This window comes from Thalassophryne amazonica, chromosome 21 (assembly GCF_902500255.1).
Source record: "Thalassophryne amazonica chromosome 21, fThaAma1.1, whole genome shotgun sequence".
In the NCBI taxonomy this organism is placed as follows: Eukaryota; Metazoa; Chordata; class Actinopteri; order Batrachoidiformes; family Batrachoididae; genus Thalassophryne; species Thalassophryne amazonica.
Window position 1 is genome coordinate 2,373,984 of NC_047123.1, and position 23,074 is coordinate 2,397,057.

The 23,074-nt window shown below is 44.3% G+C and overlaps 1 protein-coding gene across 1 annotated transcript in view; it reads left to right on the top strand.

The window, feature by feature from the left end:
- The window catches only part of ube2j1 (ubiquitin-conjugating enzyme E2, J1), a 100,001-nt gene extending 77,576 nt beyond the window's left edge, over positions 1–22,425 (top strand). The window contains exon 8 of the mRNA XM_034161713.1: positions 21,022–22,425. Coding sequence (XP_034017604.1) covers positions 21,022–21,306 — 285 coding nt within the window. The 3' untranslated portion in view covers positions 21,307–22,425. The remainder of the gene's footprint in view (positions 1–21,021) is intronic.
- The last annotated feature ends 649 nt before the right edge of the window (positions 22,426–23,074 follow it).

Below are 23,074 nucleotides of genomic sequence, written 5' to 3' on the forward strand. Positions count from 1 at the left end.
CGAGTGGGGAAAAACGGTTAGAGATGTGAACGGGTTGGCGGTGTACACAGGGCTTCTGTTTAGGGCTACGCTTCCTCCTCACAGTCACCCAGTCAGCCTGCTTTCCCGGCTGCTCGGGATCTGCCAGGGGGGAACTAACGGCGGCTAAGCTACCTTGGTCCGCACCGACTACAGGGGCCTGGCTAGCTGTAGAATTTTCCACGGTGCAGAGCCGAGTCTCCAATTCGCCCAGCCTGGCCTCCAAAGCTACGAATAAGCTACACTTATTACAAGTACCGTTACTGCTAAACGAGGCCGAGGAATAACTAAACATTTCATACCCAGAGCAGAAAAGTGCGGGAGAGACAGGAGAAGCCGCCATGCTAACCGGCTAAGAGCTAGTAGCTACGCTAAGCTAGCGGATCCTAAAAACACACAAAGTGAATAATGTGTAAATAATTTAGAGGTGATTCAGCAGAAGGAGTGCTTTAGTTAAGGCACGTAAAGATTACACTGGGAAACAAATCGTAATCTAGATAACTAGATCAATCTAACTGCGCAGATTAAACAGCTAACAGATACAGAAAACACCGCTGTGCTCCGGAACAGGAAGTGATACAATACCGCAGTGAGAGCCAACCACCAGTAGAGGCAAGCAAGAGCAGACACACACAGACAGACCAGACAAATATCAGATATCAAAAATCAGACAAATATTTGACTCTGACCCTTTTAGCTGCTGCCTGACAGGAAACTAAAGAAGATTTAAAAAATATCCAAGGAGACAGTAAGATGGTCTTTCTTCCATCTCTGTTCATGTTCGTCTAATCATTTCCTGAGATTTGAGTTTAGGGCGTTTGTATGTGATAGGAGCTACAGAGTCCATTATGGATGAGCAGGAGGAGTAGAACATGGTAATTAATCCATCAGGAGGAGAGGTAATGGATGCAGCTGTTGAAGTAGCAGTTTCAACAGTCTTTCTCTGAAAACGATCAGAAAACTTTGATGCAGTAAGGGAGTTAATGTGATGGGAACAGCGGTCTGGGGCTCGGGCAGTATGCTGCGGGTTGTCACATAATTGAATATTTGATGTATAAGAGAAGATGCTTTTACTAACAGGCCTGTAATGAGGAGGCTTTTTACAAGCTGTTGAAATCGTAATTCTTATTTAATTAGTGTTTGGACCTTGGACAAGTTCAGACACGGCTAACCTTGACCTATTTAAGAGTTCAAAAAGTCACATTCTGTTTCATTGTGTTCCTTTTTTGAGGGGATGGGTGACAGCCAGTCAGAGTAAAGTGGCACCATGACATCAGTGGCTGGTCTAGCTAGCTGCAATCTCTGTTTTGTTTGTGTGTAAATATAACCTCTAAGTCATATATTATGTAAAAGCTAACAAGAAATAAACACTTCTAAAACTGAAAATGCTGTTTTTGTAACCTGATAACACCTCTGGAATCATTTACAGACATCTCATGGATGTCAGCGTGCACACTAACTTCCACTAACTCAAAATTCACTTCCGCTCTTGTCAAAAGCTTGTGTATGTGCACACGCATGCCCTCCTGCAGAATCCATTAAAATGTAAATAAAATAGAATGATTGATTGAATGAAGGGTTTTATTGAACATGTACAAATTGTACGTAAGACAATAGGGTCTTAATAATTAATGTAAATAACAATAAGTGTGCGTGTAATACTCTGTAATACTACCTGGGATACCAATTAATCAGCTGCAGGGCCATGCTCATATGGCCAAGGGTATTTTAGCATTGCATTATTTGTTTTTTTAAGTTATACAGGCTCCACGTAAGATGACACGGTCTGTTCTCTCCGGTGAACGTAGTCCTTCTCTGTCCCTGCAGGATATCATCTCTTTGAGTGGCACTTCTCAGTGCGCGGGCGCCCCAGACTCAGATTTCGACAGGCGGGGTGTACCACGGCAGGATCGTTCTTCCCCAGAGTACCCCATGAAGCCCCCCAGCATCATCCTGCTCACAGTAAGTCGCCGTCCTGTGAGCAAATGACAGTATTTCCCAGCTGAAGCTGAGGTGGGAAGATGGTCAAAGCAGACAATGAAAGAGTTGCTAACGGACAGCACGTCATTTAAACCCTCAGCCTCACCGGGGTTGCGTCAGGCACAGTGACAGTTGTCAGAACAAAGCCGCGCTCTCCTCACTCAGTCCGTGTGCAGTCTGTGTCTTACTATATTCAGACAGGTGCACTGATAAAAGCCTGATTATTCTCAGTTTCTCTGACAGACGCTGCTCTTTTATTTATTTATTTTTAATTTCTGTTCCACTTCCTGGGTGCCAGTTTACATTCGTCTTTGAGACTCTCATTTCTAGCAACCAGCATTTCTTTCCTCCTACTGAATTTTTTCAAATATCTTTGTCAGCTTGCTTTTCACCATCTTTTGAAAATGTTGGAAAATATCAAGCTCCACCCACTTACTCTCCTTTACCATTTCTCCTTGTTTTTGTGTAGCCGAACGGCAGATTTGAAGTTGGGAAGAAGATTTGTCTGAGCATCTCTGGCCACCATCCAGAGACCTGGCAGCCCTCCTGGAGCAGTAAGTGTCTCCTGACCTCCTTTGTGTCAGTGGGTTTGCAGAGTTTGGAACGCTGTGAATGATGATTACATCAGGGTTTTGAGGAGTACTGATGTCAGCCTGCTGGTGCTGTGGCCTCGTGCAGCAGAATACTCTATAGGCTGACCTCTGTCACTTTTAATGCCGGCCACAGGCTGCATGATGCTACATTATCACTGATAAACAGAAGAACTGCAAACACGTGGGGCTTACACTCCACCCTTTGCAGGAAAGGAAGGAGGGGCCAGAAGCAGCACAACAGGTTGTGGTCCAGGGCGTCCTGGAAGATCCCATGTGTGAACTGGCACAGGAAGATACAGGAACATATACATACATATATATATATGCATGCATGCCCACTCAAGTTGGTTACAATGATGAACTGCAGTCAGGTCAAAACCCCAATGAGGACAGTGAACGTGCAGATGAGCTTCCCTGAAACAATTTCTGACAGTTTGTGCAGAAACTCTTTGGTTCTGCAAACTGACTGTTGCAGCAGCTGTCCGCGTCTCAGACCATCTTGGAGGTGAACATGCTGAATGTGGAGGTCCTGGGCTGGTGTGGTGACACGTGGTCTGCAGTGGTGAAGCTGGTTGGATGTACTGCCAAATTCTATGAAATACCTTTGGAGAAGATTTATGGCAGAGAAATGAACATTCAGTTCACAGGCACCAGCTCTGGTGGATATTCCTGCAGTCAGCATGCCGACTGCACACCACCTCAAAACTTGTGACATCTGTGTCATTGTGCTGTGTGATAAAACTGAACATTTCAGAGTGGCCTTTAATTGTGGCCAGCCTAAGGCACACCTGTGCAGTAATCGTGCTGTCTATTCAGCATCTTGATATGTCAACACCTGGTAGGTGGGATGGATTATCTCGGCAAAGGAGAAGTGCTCACTAACACAGATGTACACAGATTAGTGAACAATATTAGAGAGAAATAGCTTGTTTGTGTACATAGAAAATGTTTTAGATCTTTGAGTTCACCTCATGAAAAATGCGAGCAAAAACAAAATTGTTGTTTATATTTTTGTTCAGTGTTAATATATATGTTTGTGTGTGTGTATGTGTGTGTGTGTGTGTGTGTGTGAACTCTGAGCGTCCTTCTTGCGGTTGCTGACTGTTTTCTTCAAGTTGAGTTCTTTATGGAGGTGATATTCAGATTATTATGTTATTGTTAGAAATTGTCCACTTGTTCCATTGTTGATCAGCCTGCTGATGTTCAGCATGACTTATGAAACATCAGGGGTAAAGATGCTCTACGTTTCTCTCAGGTAGTGTCATAAACCAGCTAAACTGTCTGAATGTTTGATTTGGTTGGGTAACCGGTTAAAGTCAGGGATTAGTGCTCTGGAATGGGTAACACCGTGTTGTGAATCTGGTCTCATGCTGCCAGCTGCAGAACGTGTGGTGGATGTCCTCACAGATGCCAGGGTAAATCCAGGCTTATGTTGGGGAAACGGCACGTCCCTGCCTCTTACATAACACCGGTCCTGACCCTGATGTCGTGTGCAGTCTGTTATTTATCCTTGACTCTGTTCAACTTTTCCCGTCTCTGATCTCCTTCTTTTTCAGTTCGCACGGCCCTAATAGCGATTATCGGATTCATGCCAACCAAAGGAGAGGGGGCCATAGGATCTCTTGATTATACCTCGGAGGAGAGGAAGACCCTTGCCAAAAAGTAAGATTTGGTAGATTAAATCCTTTCCAGTGTTTGCTGTCTGCAGAGGCTGTGCTGTGTTTGTGGAATGATAATGAGTGTGGAAGCTGTGGGGAGTGATCATTTCTGCCGCTTCACATACGCTGCTTTAGTTTGCATAAAAATTGCAAACTTCATGCAGAGACGTATTGTAATCAGCACCTTGGCCTCAGCGGATGCGTTTTTAATAAGTGTTCAGTCACAAAGGGAGAAGACTTGCCTGAGCCTGACAAACTCATTTTCACTGAAGTAACCAGGAGGAGCACAAGTGAACACGATGTGGACACGTCACACTCTGAGGACAAAACAAAGCTTTAGAAGGAGAAACTCCAGCAATGACCTCCATCTGTTCCATCAACAGAGAAGAAGTCCTCTGTAGGCCCTGAGGCCTGGTGGTGCCAGGGCTCCTCCCCAGACTCCTTCAAATGAAGCGGATGAGGGTCCATGAGATTCTGTCAGTAGATGACTGGTTACTGGTCTTGTCATCATCAAAATGCCTCAGCCTGCTGTTTTCAGTTTTCATGATGGACAAGTTTAGTCCCACGTTGTGATGTCACATTTTCACGTATGCAAAGCCTCCAGAATAACTGTATTTTATATGAAAAGTGTCTGTTGTGTCACTGAAGTGCTTGTTTCACCTGCTGGAGTCTCAGGCCTGCTGGGTGGTTGGTGCAGCCGACTGGTCTTTTTGAAATGACAAAACCAAAACTCATTTTGATGTTTAGAAACAAAACATAAGAAACCGCTTATTTTACATTTTTGGATTTGATGAGGATTTTTAAACCATAAAAAAAAGTAATCTGATTTGTATTAATATTTATAAATGCAAAATAGGAATTAAATACATGTGTAAATGTTTTTTTTTTTTTCTCATGATGTATTTATTGTGAACAGCTGTGATGCAAAGTTCTTTCCGCTGCCCCTCACAGCACAGAATTATTTAAAACTAATGTAATATTAATGTGTGCATCTCAGGAAATTAGAATATAGTGACAAAATTCAATCTTGTTGGCAGTTATTTCAGAATATGAAAGTTTTATATGTTGTACACTCACTACATAGAAAGTAAAATGTTTCAAGCTTCTTTTTTTTTATTTGATCATTTCCAGCCTGCCCTGTGACAGACTGAGATGAACTCCAACCTGTGACCCTTTACTGATGTAATCTGGTATACAAAATGAATGCATAATTACAGCCTACAGTGCCACAAAAATAGAAAATGTGTATCTCAAAATATTACAGTATTTCATAAGATTTTGATTTTTTTTTTGTTGTTGTTTTTTAAGGATACAGAAATGTTGATATTCATGTTAGTTTACTCAGTACATGGTTGTGGCTCCTTTTGATTGAATTCCTGCACCGATGTGGTACAGCGTGGAGGCCATCAGCCTGTGGACCTGCTGAGACGTTCTGGAAGCCCAGGTTGCTTTGATAGCAGTCTTCAGTTTGTCTGTATTGTTGGTCTGGTGTCTCATCTTCCTCTTGACAGTAACCCATAGAATGTCATCAGGAGAGTCTTGACACAACAAATATGATGTTTATAGCCCATTTCCTGCACACATCTGTGCGCTCTTGGAGCACTGACCTCAGCCTCACTCCACTCCTTGTGAAGCTCCCCTAAATTCTTGAGTGGTCTTTGCTTGACAATCTTCTCAAGGCTGTGGTCATCCCTGTTGCTTGTGCATCTTTTCTGACCATGCTTTTCCTTTTCTCTCAACTTTCCATGAATATGCCTTGACCCAGCACTCTGTGAACAGCCAGCCCATTCAGCAATGACCTTCTGTCTCTTATTTTCCTTGCAGAAGGCATCATGTCTTCTGAAGAACTGTCAAATCGGCCATCTTCCCCTGATTGGGTGTGTGCACTGAGCAAGACTGAAGGATTTATGGTGTTTATACTGCATAAATAGTGAGTTACTGAAACTTGAATTATTTATTTATTTATTTATTTTTTAAGATACACATTTTCTATTTTTTAAGAGCTGAAAGCTGTGATTATTAATCTTTTAATGCTCAAAACATTTTATTTAATGTGTAATGAGCATAGAATATATAAAATTATTACTCTGAAGTACTTATCTGGCAAATATTGAACTTTAATGTTTTTGTTTTATTTTTTACCTGCCTGGTTTCTGAACATCCACAGTCTTTGGACTGACCGTTCTTGATGTGCTTGGTTTGAAAATTAAGACAAACTGCTGAACTGAAGCAGATCTCTGCTGAATGTTTCCTCACCTCACCTAATTTTCACCATGCTGGCTCATAACTTGAATTTCCAACTTTGGATCATTTGTTCTGAGGATTCAACGTCCATCATCTTTTCCCTTGTTGCATCACCTCGCCTTGTTAGCGTTAGCAGTGCTACAGTGCTGGACATCTTAGTGCTGAGGGCGGTAGAGCTACACTGTGGTTAATAATAATATAATTCACTCTCTGTAATAATTACAGAGCATCTCGGGCTGTAGTTTTACTCTTACTTTTTGCATGTTATTTAAATGTCTCCACACCAACCCATTTAAATATTCTCGTCCCGCCCCTGGAAACCTGCATTCACATTGACTTTATTTCTGGAGGCAGGTGGATGAAATGTCTTTAAACATATTTGTGGGCAGTTTTATAAGAAACATTTAGTTAAGAGCTTGACTAAAACAGGAGATTAGTTAATGGCTTTAAGTCACTCAGAAAGGACAGAAATTAATCTGATCTCACAGCACTTAGTTTCATCAGTATTGACTGAGTGAATCTGAACCCCAGTCAGTGGTTTGCATTTCAGAACTTTATTGAATAATTGCAGAAAATGTTTGAAATATTTAAAAACACAGTGATTCACACGGGAACATAGTTGACCTTCTGAATTTTCAAACCAAGCACATCAAGAATTGTCTTAATGATGCTGTATATTTATTAACTCTAAGGTTTAGATTTATCGTTAACATTTCTTTTGTCATTTTAAAGCCAGACTTTCTACTGAAAGAACTTTGTAACATCAGTTTATGGGGGCAAAAAAATCCCACATGGGTATTAATTCCTGTTTTGCTTTTAGAAACATACATACATCTTCAACCGCTTATCCGGACTTGGGTCGCGGGGCAGCAGCTCCAGCAGGGGACCCCAGACTTCCCTTTCCCAGGCCACAAAAACCACCTCTGACTGGGGGATCCCAAAGCGTTCCCAGGCCAGTGTGGAGATATCATCTCTCCACCTAGTCCTGGGTCTTCCCCGGGGTCTCCTCCCAGATGGATGTGCCTGGAACACCTCCCTGGGAAGGCGCCCAGGGGGCATCCTTACCAGATGCCTGAACCACCTCAGCTGGCTCCTTTCAATGCGAAGGAGAGGCGGCTCTACTCTGAGCTTCCCACAGATGACCAAGCTTCTCACTCAATCCCCCACACCCAGAGCCTTCACCATTTCTGGACTGATCTCATCAACCCCGGGGCCTTGCCACTGCAGAGTTATTTGACTACCTCTGACTTCCACCAGAGAAGTTGATGATGATCCCCCATCAGCTTCCAGCTCTGCCTCTACTATTAATGGCACTCAGGTCTGTTGCAGGAGTTCCTCAAAGTGTTCCTTCTAGCGCCTGATTACATCCTGAGTTGAGGTCAACAGAGTCCCATCCTTATTGTCGACAGCTTGGATGGTTCCCTGTTTTCCCCCCTGAGGTGCCTCACAGTCCACCAGAAGCACCTTGGTGCGGACTGAAAGTCCTTCTCCATAGTTGCTCCGAACTCCTTCCACACCCGCTGATTTACCTCCCCCGCAACAGAGGCTGCCACCCTTCGGGCCTGTTGATTCCTTGCAACTGTCTCCAGAGTCCTCAGAGATAACATATCCCAGAAGGACTCCTTCCGTTGGATGGCTTCCCTGACCACCAGTGCCCACCACGCTGTTCAGGTGTTGTGGCGCCAAAGACCTTCAGGTCACAGCTCCCCGCTGCAGCTTCATCAATACAAGCTTTGAACATTGCCCATTCTGGTTCAATGCCCCCAACCTCCACAGAAAACCTCCTCCATAAAAGTTCCTCAGAGGTGTGAGTTGAGGATCTTTTGGGCAGTGGGCTCCTCCAGATGTTCCCAGTTCACCTGCAGTAGCTGTTTGAGCTTACCAGGTCTGTCCAAAGTCCTCCCCCACTCTCTGATCCAACTCACCACCAGATGGTGATCTGCTCAGACAGCTCTGCTCCTCTCTTCACCCAGTTGTCGAGAATATGTGGCCTTAGATCAGATGATACGATCACAAAATCGACCTTCAGCCAAGGGTACTTTGGTACCATGTACACTTATGAGCATCCTTATGTTCAAACATAGTGTTTGTTATGGACAATCCATGACTCGCACAGAAGTGCAATAACAAACAACCATTCGAGTTTAGATCAGGGAGGCCATTCTTCCCAAGCACGCCTCTCAGGTGTGCGTTGAAGTCCCGCAGCAGAACAAAGGAGTCCCTCACTGGAACCCGTGCAGGACTCCAGTCAGCGACTCCAGGAAGGCTGAATACTCCAAACTGTTGTTCGGTGCATGCGCAGAAACAGTCAGTGCCTCTCCCCACAGCCACCCAAAGGCGCATGTCGGGGTAAACTCCAACGTAGCAGCGCTCAGCTGGGGACTCTTCGGTGTCTCCACACCCTCCCAGCGCTCCGTACCCTGGGCAACTCTAGAGAAGAATAAGGTCCAACCCCTATCAAGGAGAGTGCTTCCAGAGCCGAGGCTGTGCGTGGAGGTGAGGCTCACCAGATCTAACTGGTACTGTGCCACCTCCCGCACTAGCTCTCCTTCCCCCACAATGAGGTGATGTTCCACACAATCAGAGTTAGCCCCTGCCACCTGAGTCTGGTCCGCCGAGGCCCTCAGCTTTCACTGCCACCCATGGGTTAGTGAACCCGACCTCAGCAGTTCCTCCTGCGGGTGGTGAGCCCACAGGGTGGAGATGGGAAGTCCATGTTGCCTTTTTGGGCTGTGTTCGACTGGGCTCTGTGACAAGCCCGGCCACCAGGCGCTCTCTGACAGGCCCTACATCCAGGCCTGGCTTCAGAAGGGGGCCCTGGGCTTCCTCCAGACCGAGTCACATTTCCTCTACCTCATTTTTTTCATGGAGTCTTTGTGAACCATTCTTAGTCTGGCCCCTCACCTGAGACCAGTCTGCCACAGGAGACCTTACCAGGAGCACGAAGGCTCCAGACAACACAGCTCTCAGGTTCATAGGGGCACACAGACCTCTCCACCACGAGAAGGTGATGGTTCCCGGAGAGGGCATTTAGAAACACATTGATGAAAATCACATAACAGATTAATTTTTTTTTGTTTTGTTTTTTTTTGTTTTGTTTTTTTGTGATTATTTTCTATTATCAAAACTAAAAAGGGAAATTAGCTCCTTTTCTCTTCTTGGTTTCCTCATTTCAAAACAAAAATCTATTGGCCACAAAGTGCACAGACCCCATCTTCTCATGTTTTTGTTTGTTTGTTTGTTTTGTTTACTGTTTCAGCTGAATGTCAGTAAACCAAAACATAGCCAAAGTAATGTTTGGAAGAATAAAAATTTACAGTGCGACAGAATAATTTTACTTATTTATTTACAGTTGTCATGTATTTTAAATTGAGTTATGATTCAAATAAATCTGGTTATATTTTGAATGTGCCACATCTCCGACACGTTTCATCCTGCTGCAAACGAACAGAAGGACATATTTGTTTGTCTCCAGAGACTCATCCAGCAGCACTGCTCTGAACTGAACACATTTAAATCTTTTTTGGGACTCAGTTTTATGTGGAGTAGGCATTTTATTACCGCTGCAGGCTGTGCACTTGTTTTCTAATCACAACGCTGTTCCATTTCTCAGAGTCAGAATGCACAGGAAGCAGTATCTGTTTTTCTGCTGTGAGTCACAGCAGGCAGCACAGCGTTACAACCCAACAAATAAATTACGTGAAACAGGACAAAGTGCAGCAAATTGTCTTAGTTATCAGCAGCATTTACTTACTTTAAAATCTACTCTGAAGGACCGTGTTCTGTGAACAGGCGGGGCCGGGGCTCGGCGATGGGGGGTTGAGCAGTGCCTGGCGGCGAGAGGCGGGGCCAGGGCCTGGTAACTGAAGGATTAGTTGGTTGAATCCCCAAGATTGAAGTGATGGACCTTGGGACACATTGGTAGCTTAGTGGTTAGCAGCCTCACAGCAAGAAGGTCATGGGTTTGATTCCCACCTGTGGCCTTTCTGTTGGTAGTTTGCATGTTCTCCCTGTGTTTGTGTGGGTTTCCTCCAGGTGCTCTGGTTTCCGCCCACATTTAAAGACATGCAGGTCAGGTGGACTAGAAACTTTATAGTTGTCCAGGTCTCCAATACAAAAGAGATCTCAATCTCAGTGGGACTAACCTGCTTGAATAAAGGTTCAGTTAAATTGCTCCTTTGATCCCACACAAAAATATGATAAAGCTGCAGAGAAAGAAGAAAATTTTTGTTTTTACATTGTTCATTTAGTTTTCTGTCAGTTTTGGGATCTTGGTACTGATCTTGTAGCTTCCTGCCACAAAAAACTGATCTGGAGTTTGATTTGGAGTTACTTTAAATACTTAAACCCAACAATGAACACAAAATCTTGCTTGATTTTTCTCACTATATTTACTGAAATCTGTTCTCTCACCTTTTACAAGCTACAGTTTTTGAGCATCACCACTTTAATAAAATGTTTGTGTGTGGTCAGCCAATCACAGAGCTGTGTTTGAATGCGTTACGGAAGTCGTTATTTGTCAGAAAAACTGTCATTAATCGTAGCTCTTCCCCCATTTCATCTACTGTCAGGTTATTAAAAGCTAATTTCTGTTTGCCTCCAGAGGAAAACACAGATCTGATGTTTGTGTTGGCTGCAGGAGCTCTGCAGGGGTTCTGTCTTTCTGCAGATTCTTTCTGTTCTTCTCACCACTGGAACATCAGTGTGTCCGCTGCAGACAAAGATGATTTGCATGTCGGTTTGTGTTTTTGTGCACTGAGCAGCTGTGTGCATCCTCTCCAGGATGAGACCTGCTGTCAGCAGTGTGAAGCCTCAGTCGAGATCTGTCACCTGAGGGTGTGATGTAGGCAGTGAAGGTAAAAAATAAATAAATAAAAACCATCAAAAAGCACAAATATTCATGAAAAACTACGTTTCACAGCAGTTTTGTGAGGCACAGGTGCATCATGTTTGAAGTTCAACCTTCAGTTTGTCTTCAGGGTGGGGACATGATGATCGTGGAGGTCTGAAGGTTGCCCCGTTCTGTCATGAAGGTCCAAAATCAGGCAGGCGCTGCAGGACGGTAAAACCCACCCCTGAGCAGCTTAAGCCACTAGTCTGACATGTTTAACTAGTCAGTGTTTGTCTCTTGTTTCAGTTGAAGTATCTGCTCTGAGCACTGTGCACCACGCTGCACTGTACCATCATATTAACACCAACTCACCCACACTGTGTTAATCATAGAGTCATAGAGTAAAACTCAGCACCGCAGAATGAGAAACCACGACCTGTAAATCCAGGCTGACCTTTGACTAACAACCCTCATCCCTTAGTTATGCTGCTATAGACTTAGACTGCTGGGGGGTTCCCATGATGCACTGAGTGTTTCTTTCTCTTTTTGCTCTGTATGCACCACTCTACATTTAATCATTAGTGATTGATCTCTGCTCCCCTCCACAGCATGTCTTTTTCCTGGTTCTCTCCCTCAGCCCCAACCAGTCCCAGCAGAGGACTGCCCCTCCCTGAGCCTGGTTCTGCTGGAGGTTTCTTCCTGTTAAAAGGGAGTTTTTCCTTCCCACTGTCGCCAAGTGCTTGCTCACAGGGGGTCGTTTTGACCGTTGGGGTTTTTACGTAATTATTGTATGGCCTTGCCTTACAATATAAAGCGCCTTGGGGCAACTGTTTGTTGTGATTTGGCGCTATATAAATAAAACTGATTGATTGATTGATTGGAGTCTGATTATTTTGACATTCTCTGCAGTTCCTCTTGGCACCCGTCAGGACGGAGACAGTTGGTCAACAGATATTTTGAACGTCTTTTTGGTAGTGATTCAGTTGTATGCTGAGACGTGGGAGGAAAGTCACCATGTTGTCGTTAAACTAAATCTACGCTTGCTTTAGTCATGTTGGTCCAGAGAGGTTGGCCAGTACCACCCAGACTGGCAGAACCTTTGATATCTCATTTTGGGCACAGATGTATAAGGACTTGAAAAAGGTATGACAGCATTCCACAGTGCCAGGTGTAGCCAGGTAGGGTCAATGAAAGGTTACACAGGGGTCAACATTTTAAAAATGCTCCAATTATTTGTCTGATCCTAAAGATTCCAGAAAGGTAGTTTGGACGATCTGTGATTGAATGTTATGGAGTAAAAACAGCAAAAATGGTGGCAAAGGTTTATACAGGGCTCAAAACTTAAAAGTGGCTCCAATTTTGGTAAAAAGTGATGCAAATGATTGGTTGAATTCATGGTATTAATAAATGGAATAGATGTGACGGTGTTGTAAAGGTCAGACACAGTGGACATGTGACAGGTGTTTCCGTGACGCGATAACAGGTGGTGCAAACTGTTCTTCATAAAACTCTGTTAGTCTTAACCAGCAGGTTTCCCAGTCTCTGCTGGTTAAAACTAAACCCTCATCATGAGTTTCTTGCTCATATGATATTTGGAACACTGAGGCCAAATAGTTGATTTTTGACAGAGAATCTTGTTCGTCACAGCCTGAAAGTCTCATTGCTGCCTTTTTTCAAAGTGGGCTTTCATGTCTTTTACTGAGGAGAAGCTTCTTTAGGACTTTCTGCCAAACAGTCCAGATCAGTGGATTACTGCAGCGATAGATGTATTTTTGAGAGTCTCTCTTCTCCACACAGCGTCTTTGAAACTCAGCCAGAGGGGCTGTCAGGTTTTTGGTCAGCCGCCTGACTGAAGCCTTTCTGTCTGATTCCTCAGGTTTGTTTTTTTATTCTCCCTCTGGTTCAGATCTGCTCCCTGACACAATCCATCCTCAGAGCTCTTTGACGTCAGTTCAGTTTTCCTCTTAAAGTTGGTCAACAGTGCAAAGTGTGTGTCTGTACATAATCACACACTGATTTTCAGAACAAGAGCACACAAACGAAATGTTTTTCAGTCTGACTGCTGTCTCTTTTTGTTGGCTGCAATCAAAAGTGAAACAGAGAAATAACTGAAAACCATCTTCATACACTGTTTATATGTGCTACACTTCTACAGCACCTCTCCAGCTCATATAGACGCCACAAGCACTTCACAGTGATCTCTCACACACACACACACACACCTTGTCGAGCGTCCACCTTCCACTGGCTGATGGTGTCTGCAGTTCTCAGTGCTGCCTGTTTCTTTGTGCTTCTGCACAACACTTTGAAGATTAAATTCCTGCCCGTGAGAGTCGTTGATGAGACGGTGAGACTGCCGTGCTGTGATCAGTGCTGCCCAGGTGCTTTGGGTTTCTGTTTTTTAATACATGTTAAACCGTGTCTCTTGTTAATAGCACGGCCTCATATTCCTCCTCCGCAGTCGTTTTTGTTTCAGCCTGTCTGATCTGATGTTGGTCGTCTGATGTTGCACCTCGGAAGCCTTAATTCTGGGTGGCATCGATCCAATAAGGTGCTGGAAACATTCCTCAGAGATTTTGGTCCATGTTGATATGATGACATCACACAGTTCCAAAATCTCGGTCCTGAAGTCTCTGTTATAAGTGAGGGTGGATCCCTACCTTCACATTCTGACCACCTGAAGGTGTCGTTACAAATCCAGACTCCTCACACCAGTGTTTGGTGAGTCCAGCTGACAGGAAGTCACACCTGCTCTGGTGTTCCGTTCTTCAAGGTTTCACATGTGGCTTGATGAAAATTCAGTAAGGTATATCTTATATATTATATTCCAATTCTAAGGTGGAACTATGCCAGTATACAAAGATATATCTAAAAAGGAAGAGTAAAATAGGAGAGTAGAAAAGAGTAGAGTAGAGCCACTTAGGTGCCTGGTCTTGAGAACCAGGGATGGTAAGTTAAAAAGCATTTTTATCCCATGGGAAGTCTCCCTACCCACCCAAGCAGCTCAAGAAAAAGGTCTATATAATATAAGTAATAAGACATAAGAAGGATAAGACATCACAGATGATTGTTATCAAACACAAAGGAACCAACTATTTTGTAAGCTACAATGAACGTTGCTAAGGCCGGCTAGATAAGCTAATGTTAGCTGTTAGGTATAACTAATTGTACCCCACTCCTCCAATATTTACTTAAACATAATAATATTAAAAAGGGAGGAACAAGAAAAAGTAAAGCGTGTAGAAATGTATATGGAGACATAAGTACATATAGTTGCAGAAAAGAGAAAAACGGCCGTTTTAATCACCAAACCTGCAGCTGCCAGCATTACACATCTTGTCGTTTCTTTTTCTTCTGCTTATATTTCTAACACAGTATTCAGTAGCTTCGCTCTCGTGTGGGAACACATGTAATTACAGCTGATCATCCCAGTAACCACTTAAAGCGTTAAACATTAAACTGGCATATATATGTATATATTATACAAATAATGGATGGTAAGGAGTCCAACATAGAGAAATATTGGATGAAGAAAAGTTATATTGGACGAGGCCTCGTCCAATATAACTTTTCTTCATCCAACGCCTCGTCCAATATAACTTTTCTTCATCCAATATTTCTCTATGTTGGACGACTTGCCATCCATCAATTGTTATGTCCCCCCCCCTCCCAAATTAAGCAAACAACAAAGAGTCAAGTAAATTAGATCAATTAATTTTGTTGTGAACAGCATATGAGGGCTTCTAAAACGTCAGTAGCGTGTTTGTCTACCGTCTTAGTGTTTTTGGCATCCTTGGAGTTCAATGTTTCCACCAGTTCCTCCTCTGTGAATTCAGCAAACCTCGCTGGCAGACGATTTTCTGCTGTTGTTGACATGTTTGTTGCCATTTTTTCAACCAGCGTCTGTCGGCCAGTTCCTGACCTTCGTATGCCACGCTCTGATTTGCTAGCTGTTGGCAGTAAGCTCTAACACTATTGGTCAGTGGGAACCGATCCAATATAACTTTTGGTCCTAGCCTTTTTTTATTCTTTTGGATCCAACATAACTCTCTGGTGCCAAGCATGCCAATATTCAGGTAAATGATGGACAGAAAGGCTAATCTGTGATTGGCTATTGCAATCTGAGTGGAGAACATATATATATATATATATATACTGCAGAGTTTGGTTGTAATGAGTACCTGGTTCCTTTGTGTCAGCTGGAACCACTCTGGTTCTTCTCTGGCCTCTGCCATCGATACAGTGTTTTCACTAAGAGATCCACCAGTCAGTGCATGTTTCTTCTTTTTCTGACATTTCTTTGTCCCACAAGACAAAAAAATGATAAATGCACTGCATTTACAAAGCGCTTTTCCATCTGCATCAGGCGCTCAAAGTGCTTTACAATAATGCCTCACATTCAGCCCAATGTCAGGCTGCTGCCATACAAGGTGCTCACTACACACCAGGAGCAATAGGGGATTAAAGACCTTGCCCAAGTGCCCGTAGTGATTTTCTGGTCAGGCTGGGATTTGAACCAAGGCTCTTCTGGTCTCAAGCCCAACGTTTAACCACTAAACCATCACCTCCTGAGAAAGACTTTGTGACAAAATATTTGTTGAAAATTTTTTCGAGAAGTCCTGTGATAGGCCGGTGGCCTGTCCGGGGTGAACCCCGCCTCTCACCCAGTGACCGCTGGGACAGGCTCCAGGACCACGTGACCCTTAACTGGAACGAGAGTGTACAGAAGATGAATGAATGAATTTTTTTTTTCCCAAGACAAAACATCTCCACACATTTGATTTGCTTTCACATCTTCATGTATCTTTATTATTCAGCAGCGGTTTCTTATTTTAAGTCTTCCTGCCTGCTGGTCTTTTACATGTGTTTTAAATGTAACTGCAGTCTGAGTTATTGTCCAGTGGGGACACTCGCAGGGTGACATTTCATTAAAAATGTAATTATACAGGCCGGCTGATAAACTGCTTTGCAGGATTATTTTCACTTGTCTTTGTATGAAAACCAAATCTGTCCCAGCAGATTAAAGTTATTATTGGTCAGTGTTTATAATTAAGCAGGGGGTCATGGTCATCATTGCTCAGGGAGAGGATTTGGGTTCAGAATTGGGTTCCAGGTGCCCATCCACATGAGCCATCTCAGGCCTGGACCCGAGCAGCGCTGTGATAGTTCCTCAGCCTTTGACTCAGAGAGCCACCCGAGCGATCGAATGTCAGATGTGTTTGGTGATATTTTTGCAGGACAACAAAAGTCCAAGACTTCTTGGTCCTGGTGCTTCCTGTTGTCCTGTCTGGTTGGCAGACTTGGACTCTAACCTGTGACCTAAGGTGAGGACTGGATGTCTTTGGTGCCAGGTCTGTGTGGAGAATCTTTGGGTCCTGCTGGAATAAACGGTTTCTTAGTGAGACTCGGATGAGGAAGATGACTGACGCTGTGAGGGAACATCAGACACCACATTTAGTCCATGTGGTGTGTTTCTCTGGATATGATCCAGGGCACAGGTTTCTCAATGTGCAGGACCCCAGAGACTGCAGCAGATAGATGGTTGGATTGGAGATGGACCAGTTTTCTGACTGGGTGGTTGCTGTCCAGGTTCTATAGTGTGATTGGTGCAGTAACTTGCAGGACCAGTCCATACTTCTGGACCTGACCTGAGCTAATTATCATGTAATTTGTTATATTTTCTTTTGTAAAACTCAACCTAGTTTTGTTTGTTTGTTTTGGGGTCTGGGGCACTTTGGTGGTTCTTCAGTTCAGTGAGTACTTTCCTGGATAATATCTTTTATAAATCAAGAAAAGCTGTTGGATTGACACTTTTGTGTGTGTGTGTGTGTGTGTGTGTGTGTGTGTGTGTGTGTGTGTGTGTGTGTGTGTGTGTGTGTGTGTGTGTGTGTGTGTGTGTGTGTGTGTGTGTGTGTGTGTGTGTGTGTGTGTTCTGGCAGATCTCAAGACTTCTGCTGTGAGACGTGTGGATGCTCGATGCGCTCTGCCCTCCTGGATTTGTCCCCCAACAGTAACCCCAGCCCTGAGGACCACGAGGCTAAAGAACTGGCTCAGCAAATCAACTTCAAGGTATCGACTCCGCCGGCCTCCGTCGCTCTGCGGCGAGCTCACAGATCCAACCGAAAGAGCTGCTGACTGCAAAATGTGCAGCAACGGCATGAAAACATTTGTTTTTATAAATGTTTGTCAGGAAGCTCTAGACAATAAACTGCTTTATGTTCAGTGCTATGAATCTATGAGTCATCGGTGGGTAGTTCAGGCTCCGCCTGCTAAAATACATACGGTGTGTACCGACTAAACTAATGAAACACAGTCACCAGGATCACAGCGATTTAAAGTCAGGCTCTGTAAAATACAGATAAGTGAGAATAATTACTTTAGGATCAGTAACACCAGAGTTTCTTTCACACCGTGTGTGAGTTTCAACATAAAATCCTTTGTGGGAAGACCTGGCATCTAAACAAACATTTGTAATGAGATTTCTTAATTTCAGCAGCCACGAGAGAGAGAGAAGAGTTTCATAAACACCAACATTTAAATAATACTTATATTTATTACACAGATGAACTAAATTTAAACCAGAGAATAAACATGTTTTTTGGTCCTGGGTCGGACCCGAGGTCCTCTGGTGCTGGTGTTCATCTCTGGATTCATCGCCCACAGGCTGGAGCCCGTCTCCACCTGGGTGGACTGGATGATGTAGATTCAGTGGTCAGGTGTTTGGTTTGGTCCAAAGTGTCTGGTCCAAGGACTCAGACAGGGGCTGTGAGTGGGATTCAAACCCAGGTCTCCATGTTTGCAGTCTACCTCCTTACCCCGCTGAGCTCCCGTCTCTGTGGTACGTGAACAGAACTGATTCCACGGGTGAGGGACTGTAACTGGTTTTCTGTGTCTGCACACAAATATAAATGTCTGTTCATTCGATTGACTTGAAAACCAAACAGGATTTCTGGAACATGTTTAAGGAGGGTTTTTTTTTAACCTTCTAAAAGAGATTTTGATGTAGTGAACCTGATTTTTGATAACGATGTTTGTTTCTTTTTTGTTGTTGTCTGGCTCTCAGAGAAGATTCAGATCCTTCTCTTTGTTTTAATCCCGCAGGCTGAGTCCAGTTTGCCGAGGCAGGAGAGTGCAAATGGAGCTGAAAGGGAACCAAACACACTGGATCAGGATCAAACGCCTGCGCCTGTGGACCAGGAAGAAGCTAACAAACCCCAACAGGTAACACTTCTCATCTTTATTGTGATGAAAACTCGTTAAGCAGCTTCCCCCATCAATAAGTAAAGGTGCCGATCCTTTTCCACAACCTTTTACTTTGTTTCATTACACTGTGAGAAAACTCTTCAGTTTGGGAACTGTCCTAAAAACTGCTGCGTCTGATGTGCAGAAAGTACCAGAACAAATGGCAGTACTCTGAGTCAGGACTGTGTAAAATATGAAAATCAAAATGTCTGACATTCATGAAGATAAATCAGAGTTTAGGAGGACAGTAAATCTTCTGCTTGTGCGTGAACAAACTATGTTCAAACTACAAACACAGACAAGAAAATGAATGAAATGCTGACTAATCAGACAGACATGGCAACGAGGTGGCGACTAACATCCTGTCGCTCTGGATGTTCAGGCTGAAGAGCGGAACCATGAAGACGTTTGATCCGAGCAGCGTTGATGGAGTGAGATCTTCAGCAGTCACACGCCAGTCACCGAGAAGAGCTGAATGTTTCCAGAGACTTGATGAAAATAGACACGAATCCTCAGAGTTGAGGAACAAAGAGTGTGTGTGTGTGTTTCTAAAGACAGCAGAACATTAGCACATTATTAATAACTCTGTCAACTGGGGCCCGTTCCAAACGCAGGATTACCAAATAAAACAGGTTTATTTCATTAGTCTGGTTTATGAAATAAACCTGTCTTATTTGGTAATCCTGTTTTATGGGACGAGCCCCTGGTTGGTTTTAGTCTGACTCGGTTTGTAATTCTGGCTTTGCAGAGTCCTTCGAGGACCCGGTGATGTTTGTGTGCACAGACACTCCTGACATCAAACGTGTGTCTGGATCACTGAGGATGAGAACATCTGCACAAACAAAAACCATGTGAAAAGCACTGTCCTGTGTATGTCTGTCCTCAGGGTGTGCGGACGCCATGGCAACCATCTCTCGCATACAAAAAAAAAAAAAAAACAAAAACAACTACTTTTATTTGAGGTTCATAAGCTGCAGTGTTTCCCCCCAAAATTTATCGGGCCTGGTGGTGCTCGAGACACAGAGACGCTAACGTCAAGCGATGTGTTCATTATTTATGGTCCTGCCACAGTCCTGCATTTATGCTTTTGTTTGTTAAACACTACTTTTCAAAGGAGACTGTATAAGTGTTTTTCAGATTAAAGAATATCAACCAAAAAACTAGGATCACTCAGATTCATATTCAGTAACCACACCAGTAATTGCATGAGTGCAAACAGTATATTTGGGTATCATTGAACTTTAATGTGGGAGGAGGCCCCGGGGAAGACCCAGGACACGCTGGAGGGACTACATCTCTCGGCTGGCTTGGGAACGCCTTGGGGTTCCCCCAGAGGAGCTGGGGGAGGTGTGTGTGGATTGGGAGGTCTGGGCGGCTTTGCTTGAGCTGCTGCCCCCGCAACCCGACTCCGGATAAAGAGGAAGAAAATGGATGGATGGATGGATGAACTTTAATGTCTGTATTTATTGTCCAGCCCCACCACCACCACCCCATCATGGCCTCTCTCTTCAAAGTTTAAGTCTAGACACACTGATAAACCATGTCCACATAAAGGAGACTGAGCCTTATGTGGCCCAGGGGGCGCCAGTGAGTAATCCTCAATCATGTGCTGCAGAACGGCAGATTTGCCCTCACTCAGACCTCGTTACAACTCAGACCATATTTTTCTTTCTTTAAAGGACACGTTGGATTTATCAGCTCTGATTCTGGTTATCAGAGTTATTGAGGACTTTTTAACAACGGCAACGTGAGAGAACATTTCATGAAACAAAAAGTGTGCTGTGCACACGCGGAGCTGGATGTGTTGTTCTTAGAGTATTATCATTATTATTATTGTTATTTTTTCTTTTTACTGGTTAAGATTTGTTTGATTCTGAGGGTTTCTGCTCAAAGCCCTGATGTGGACAGCAGCGGGAGCTTTTACCATCAGGCTGCTGTCAGCTGACCGCTGGTAAGAAAAAAAACAATAATTAGACAATTAGTGCAGCATCAGATCACATCAGATAAAAAGAAGATTGGCTGTGAGAAAGACGACCACAATCAAAATCATTCACCTCCAAATGAATGCTTATTTGTCTATATTTTTCATTGCCGTTATTAACAAATTACCCCCGGTCTGCCTGGCTGCTCAGTTTGTGATACTGCAGAGAAACCACTGAGCTGCTCACTGCACACCTGATCCCATCAGGTCTAAGAAGCCCCAAACTCCAGTGTGGATCTCCACTGGATCCACTCCAAGAAACTGTAAAGAAGGAAAGTAAAAGCTAAATAACTGCAAGCTGCATGTTGCAGGTGAATCTGTCACAGTGACGTCACAAATAAGCTGCAGGCTGCTCCGGCGTTAACCGGAGTTAGCTGTTCGTGAAGGCAGAAAGCCGCTGTGATGACATCATGGTCACAGCTGTAACGTTGATGTTCTTGCTCCTCTGATCCTTCCTCTCATCCTCTTCCGCAGGTGGAGGCGTCACCAGCTGTTACAGAGGAGGAACCTCAGCCTCCGGTGACACCTGCCGCCGGCCGCCCCCTCAGCCCGCGGCAGCGCCGTGCCCAGCAGCCGCGGCAGCAGGCTCAGAGAGAGCCGGCCAGCAGGCCCAGCGTGGCCGCGGCTCCGCGCCTGCCCCAGGAGGCGAGCCATGCCGGCTCGGCCGTCCTCATCGTGGTGCTCACGCTGGCTCTGGCTGCGCTCATCTTCCGCCGGATCTACCTGGCTCACGAGTACATGTTTGACTATGAGCTGTGACAGAACCCTTAGCCGTCTGGATCCGCGGCCGCTGACCCTGTGCAGAGAACTGAGGTTCCAGAGGAGGCACTATGGCTCCTCCCCTCACCTCCTGGGTGTATTTTAATTGATGAGAATCTCTGCAGTCTGATGCTTCTTACAGAAACGTTGTGTTTGTGACCCCGTGAACAGCCCCACTCCCCTTTCATTGGACAGAACTGGCGCCGCCGCTCTCACCCGTCGTTTAATTGGACTGTCAGCAGCATGTGGGTGTTTGATGATTTAAGCGCTCACACACGTCTTCCTCTTTTCCTTCCTGAACTCAGCAGTTGGGGGTAAATGGTAATGATGGCGGCAGCCCGGCGGCGACGAGCCGCCCGGTTGGCTGGATGGAGCGAGCTTTGTGAAGCGGTGTACTTTGAGGCGTTATTGCCATGGCAGCCATCGCTATGGAGATCATTTTAGGGATCATTTAGAGGCAGAAAAATTCTTCTGATCTTCATGAAGCACAAACCTGCTGCTCTTCAGATTTGGATTTGAACCCACGTAGATGTGGTTCTTATTTTCCAGGTGTGTTTTTAAGTCATTTTAAGGTGCATGTTTGTGTCTCTGCCTCTCTAGCAGGACGTCGGTGCAGATCGACGTCGTGTTCTTTTGAGTCTCAGAGGAAGCAGAAAGAGGTTTAAAATCATTCAGCGCTCATTCAGTGGAGCCCAGCGATGGTCGAAGACGACTTCCTGTCCACAGGAACAAACGAGTGCCGGTTCTGTTTTTTTTGGTTTTGTTTAGTTTTTTTATGCATATATTTGTTTCACACAGTTTTTGACAGTACAGTTGAGTAACAGGAAATAGAGAGAGACAGAGACGTGCAGACGAGGTGCACGTTCTCAGGAACAGAACGAGGTAAACGCTTCCCGCCAGGCCCACGTGTACGTCCAGCATTCTCTTTGTGAATCCTGCACTTGTTCACACACAACAAATAAATCGCACAAATTAACAAACATCAGAACTATTCCTGGAACTTCAAGTACAGAATTTAAAATATGTTAAGAAATAAATGCAGGTGAACTAATTTTGTGAAATCAGAATATTCAATAAAATGTTCAGAGTCAGTGAAGAACAAAACACTGAGGTTTTTTTTTGGGGGGGGGGGGGGGGTTTGCGGTTGGAATTTGGGTTAAATTTTGTTGAATTTGGGCCGCTCTGGGCGGGTTGCGGCGAGGCCTTTGGGCTGCTGTGTTTGGCTGTTGTGAGATCTGCCGGATTCCTGAGGTGTTGTACTGAATAGTCCTGAAGTTAAAAACCAGTTGTAGAGTCAAAGGTCAGATGTTGTCTGATTGTGGTCTGGAACAGTTTTACTGACTTTAAGACTTTTAAACGTAGAACAACCTGGATCCTCTGTGGGCTCAAGTCTGTCTGAGGCTGATCTCAAACCTTTTGCTTGAATAACTTAACAACCTGCTTTACGATGTCACAAGGGTCTGTAGGTTCCTGGCGTCCTCTGTGGTGTCCTGACTGCAGATTGATGGAAGCTGTCAGTAGTCTAGGATGGACTGTGAGTCTGACCAAAAACCAAAGGGGGTCTCCTGTGTCCGAAGGTGGAGGTGATGACATTTTGCACCAATATTACTGCAATCGAAGAAGTCTGCACTTAAAGGTCAAACAGAGGTCAAACCTCCTCAGTTAATAAACAGGATTTTTTTTTTTTTTTTTTTAAGAGAGAAACCTGATTTTTTACTAAAAGTTTTTGAGGTCATGAGTGAAGTTCATGGGACAAATGACCCAAAAG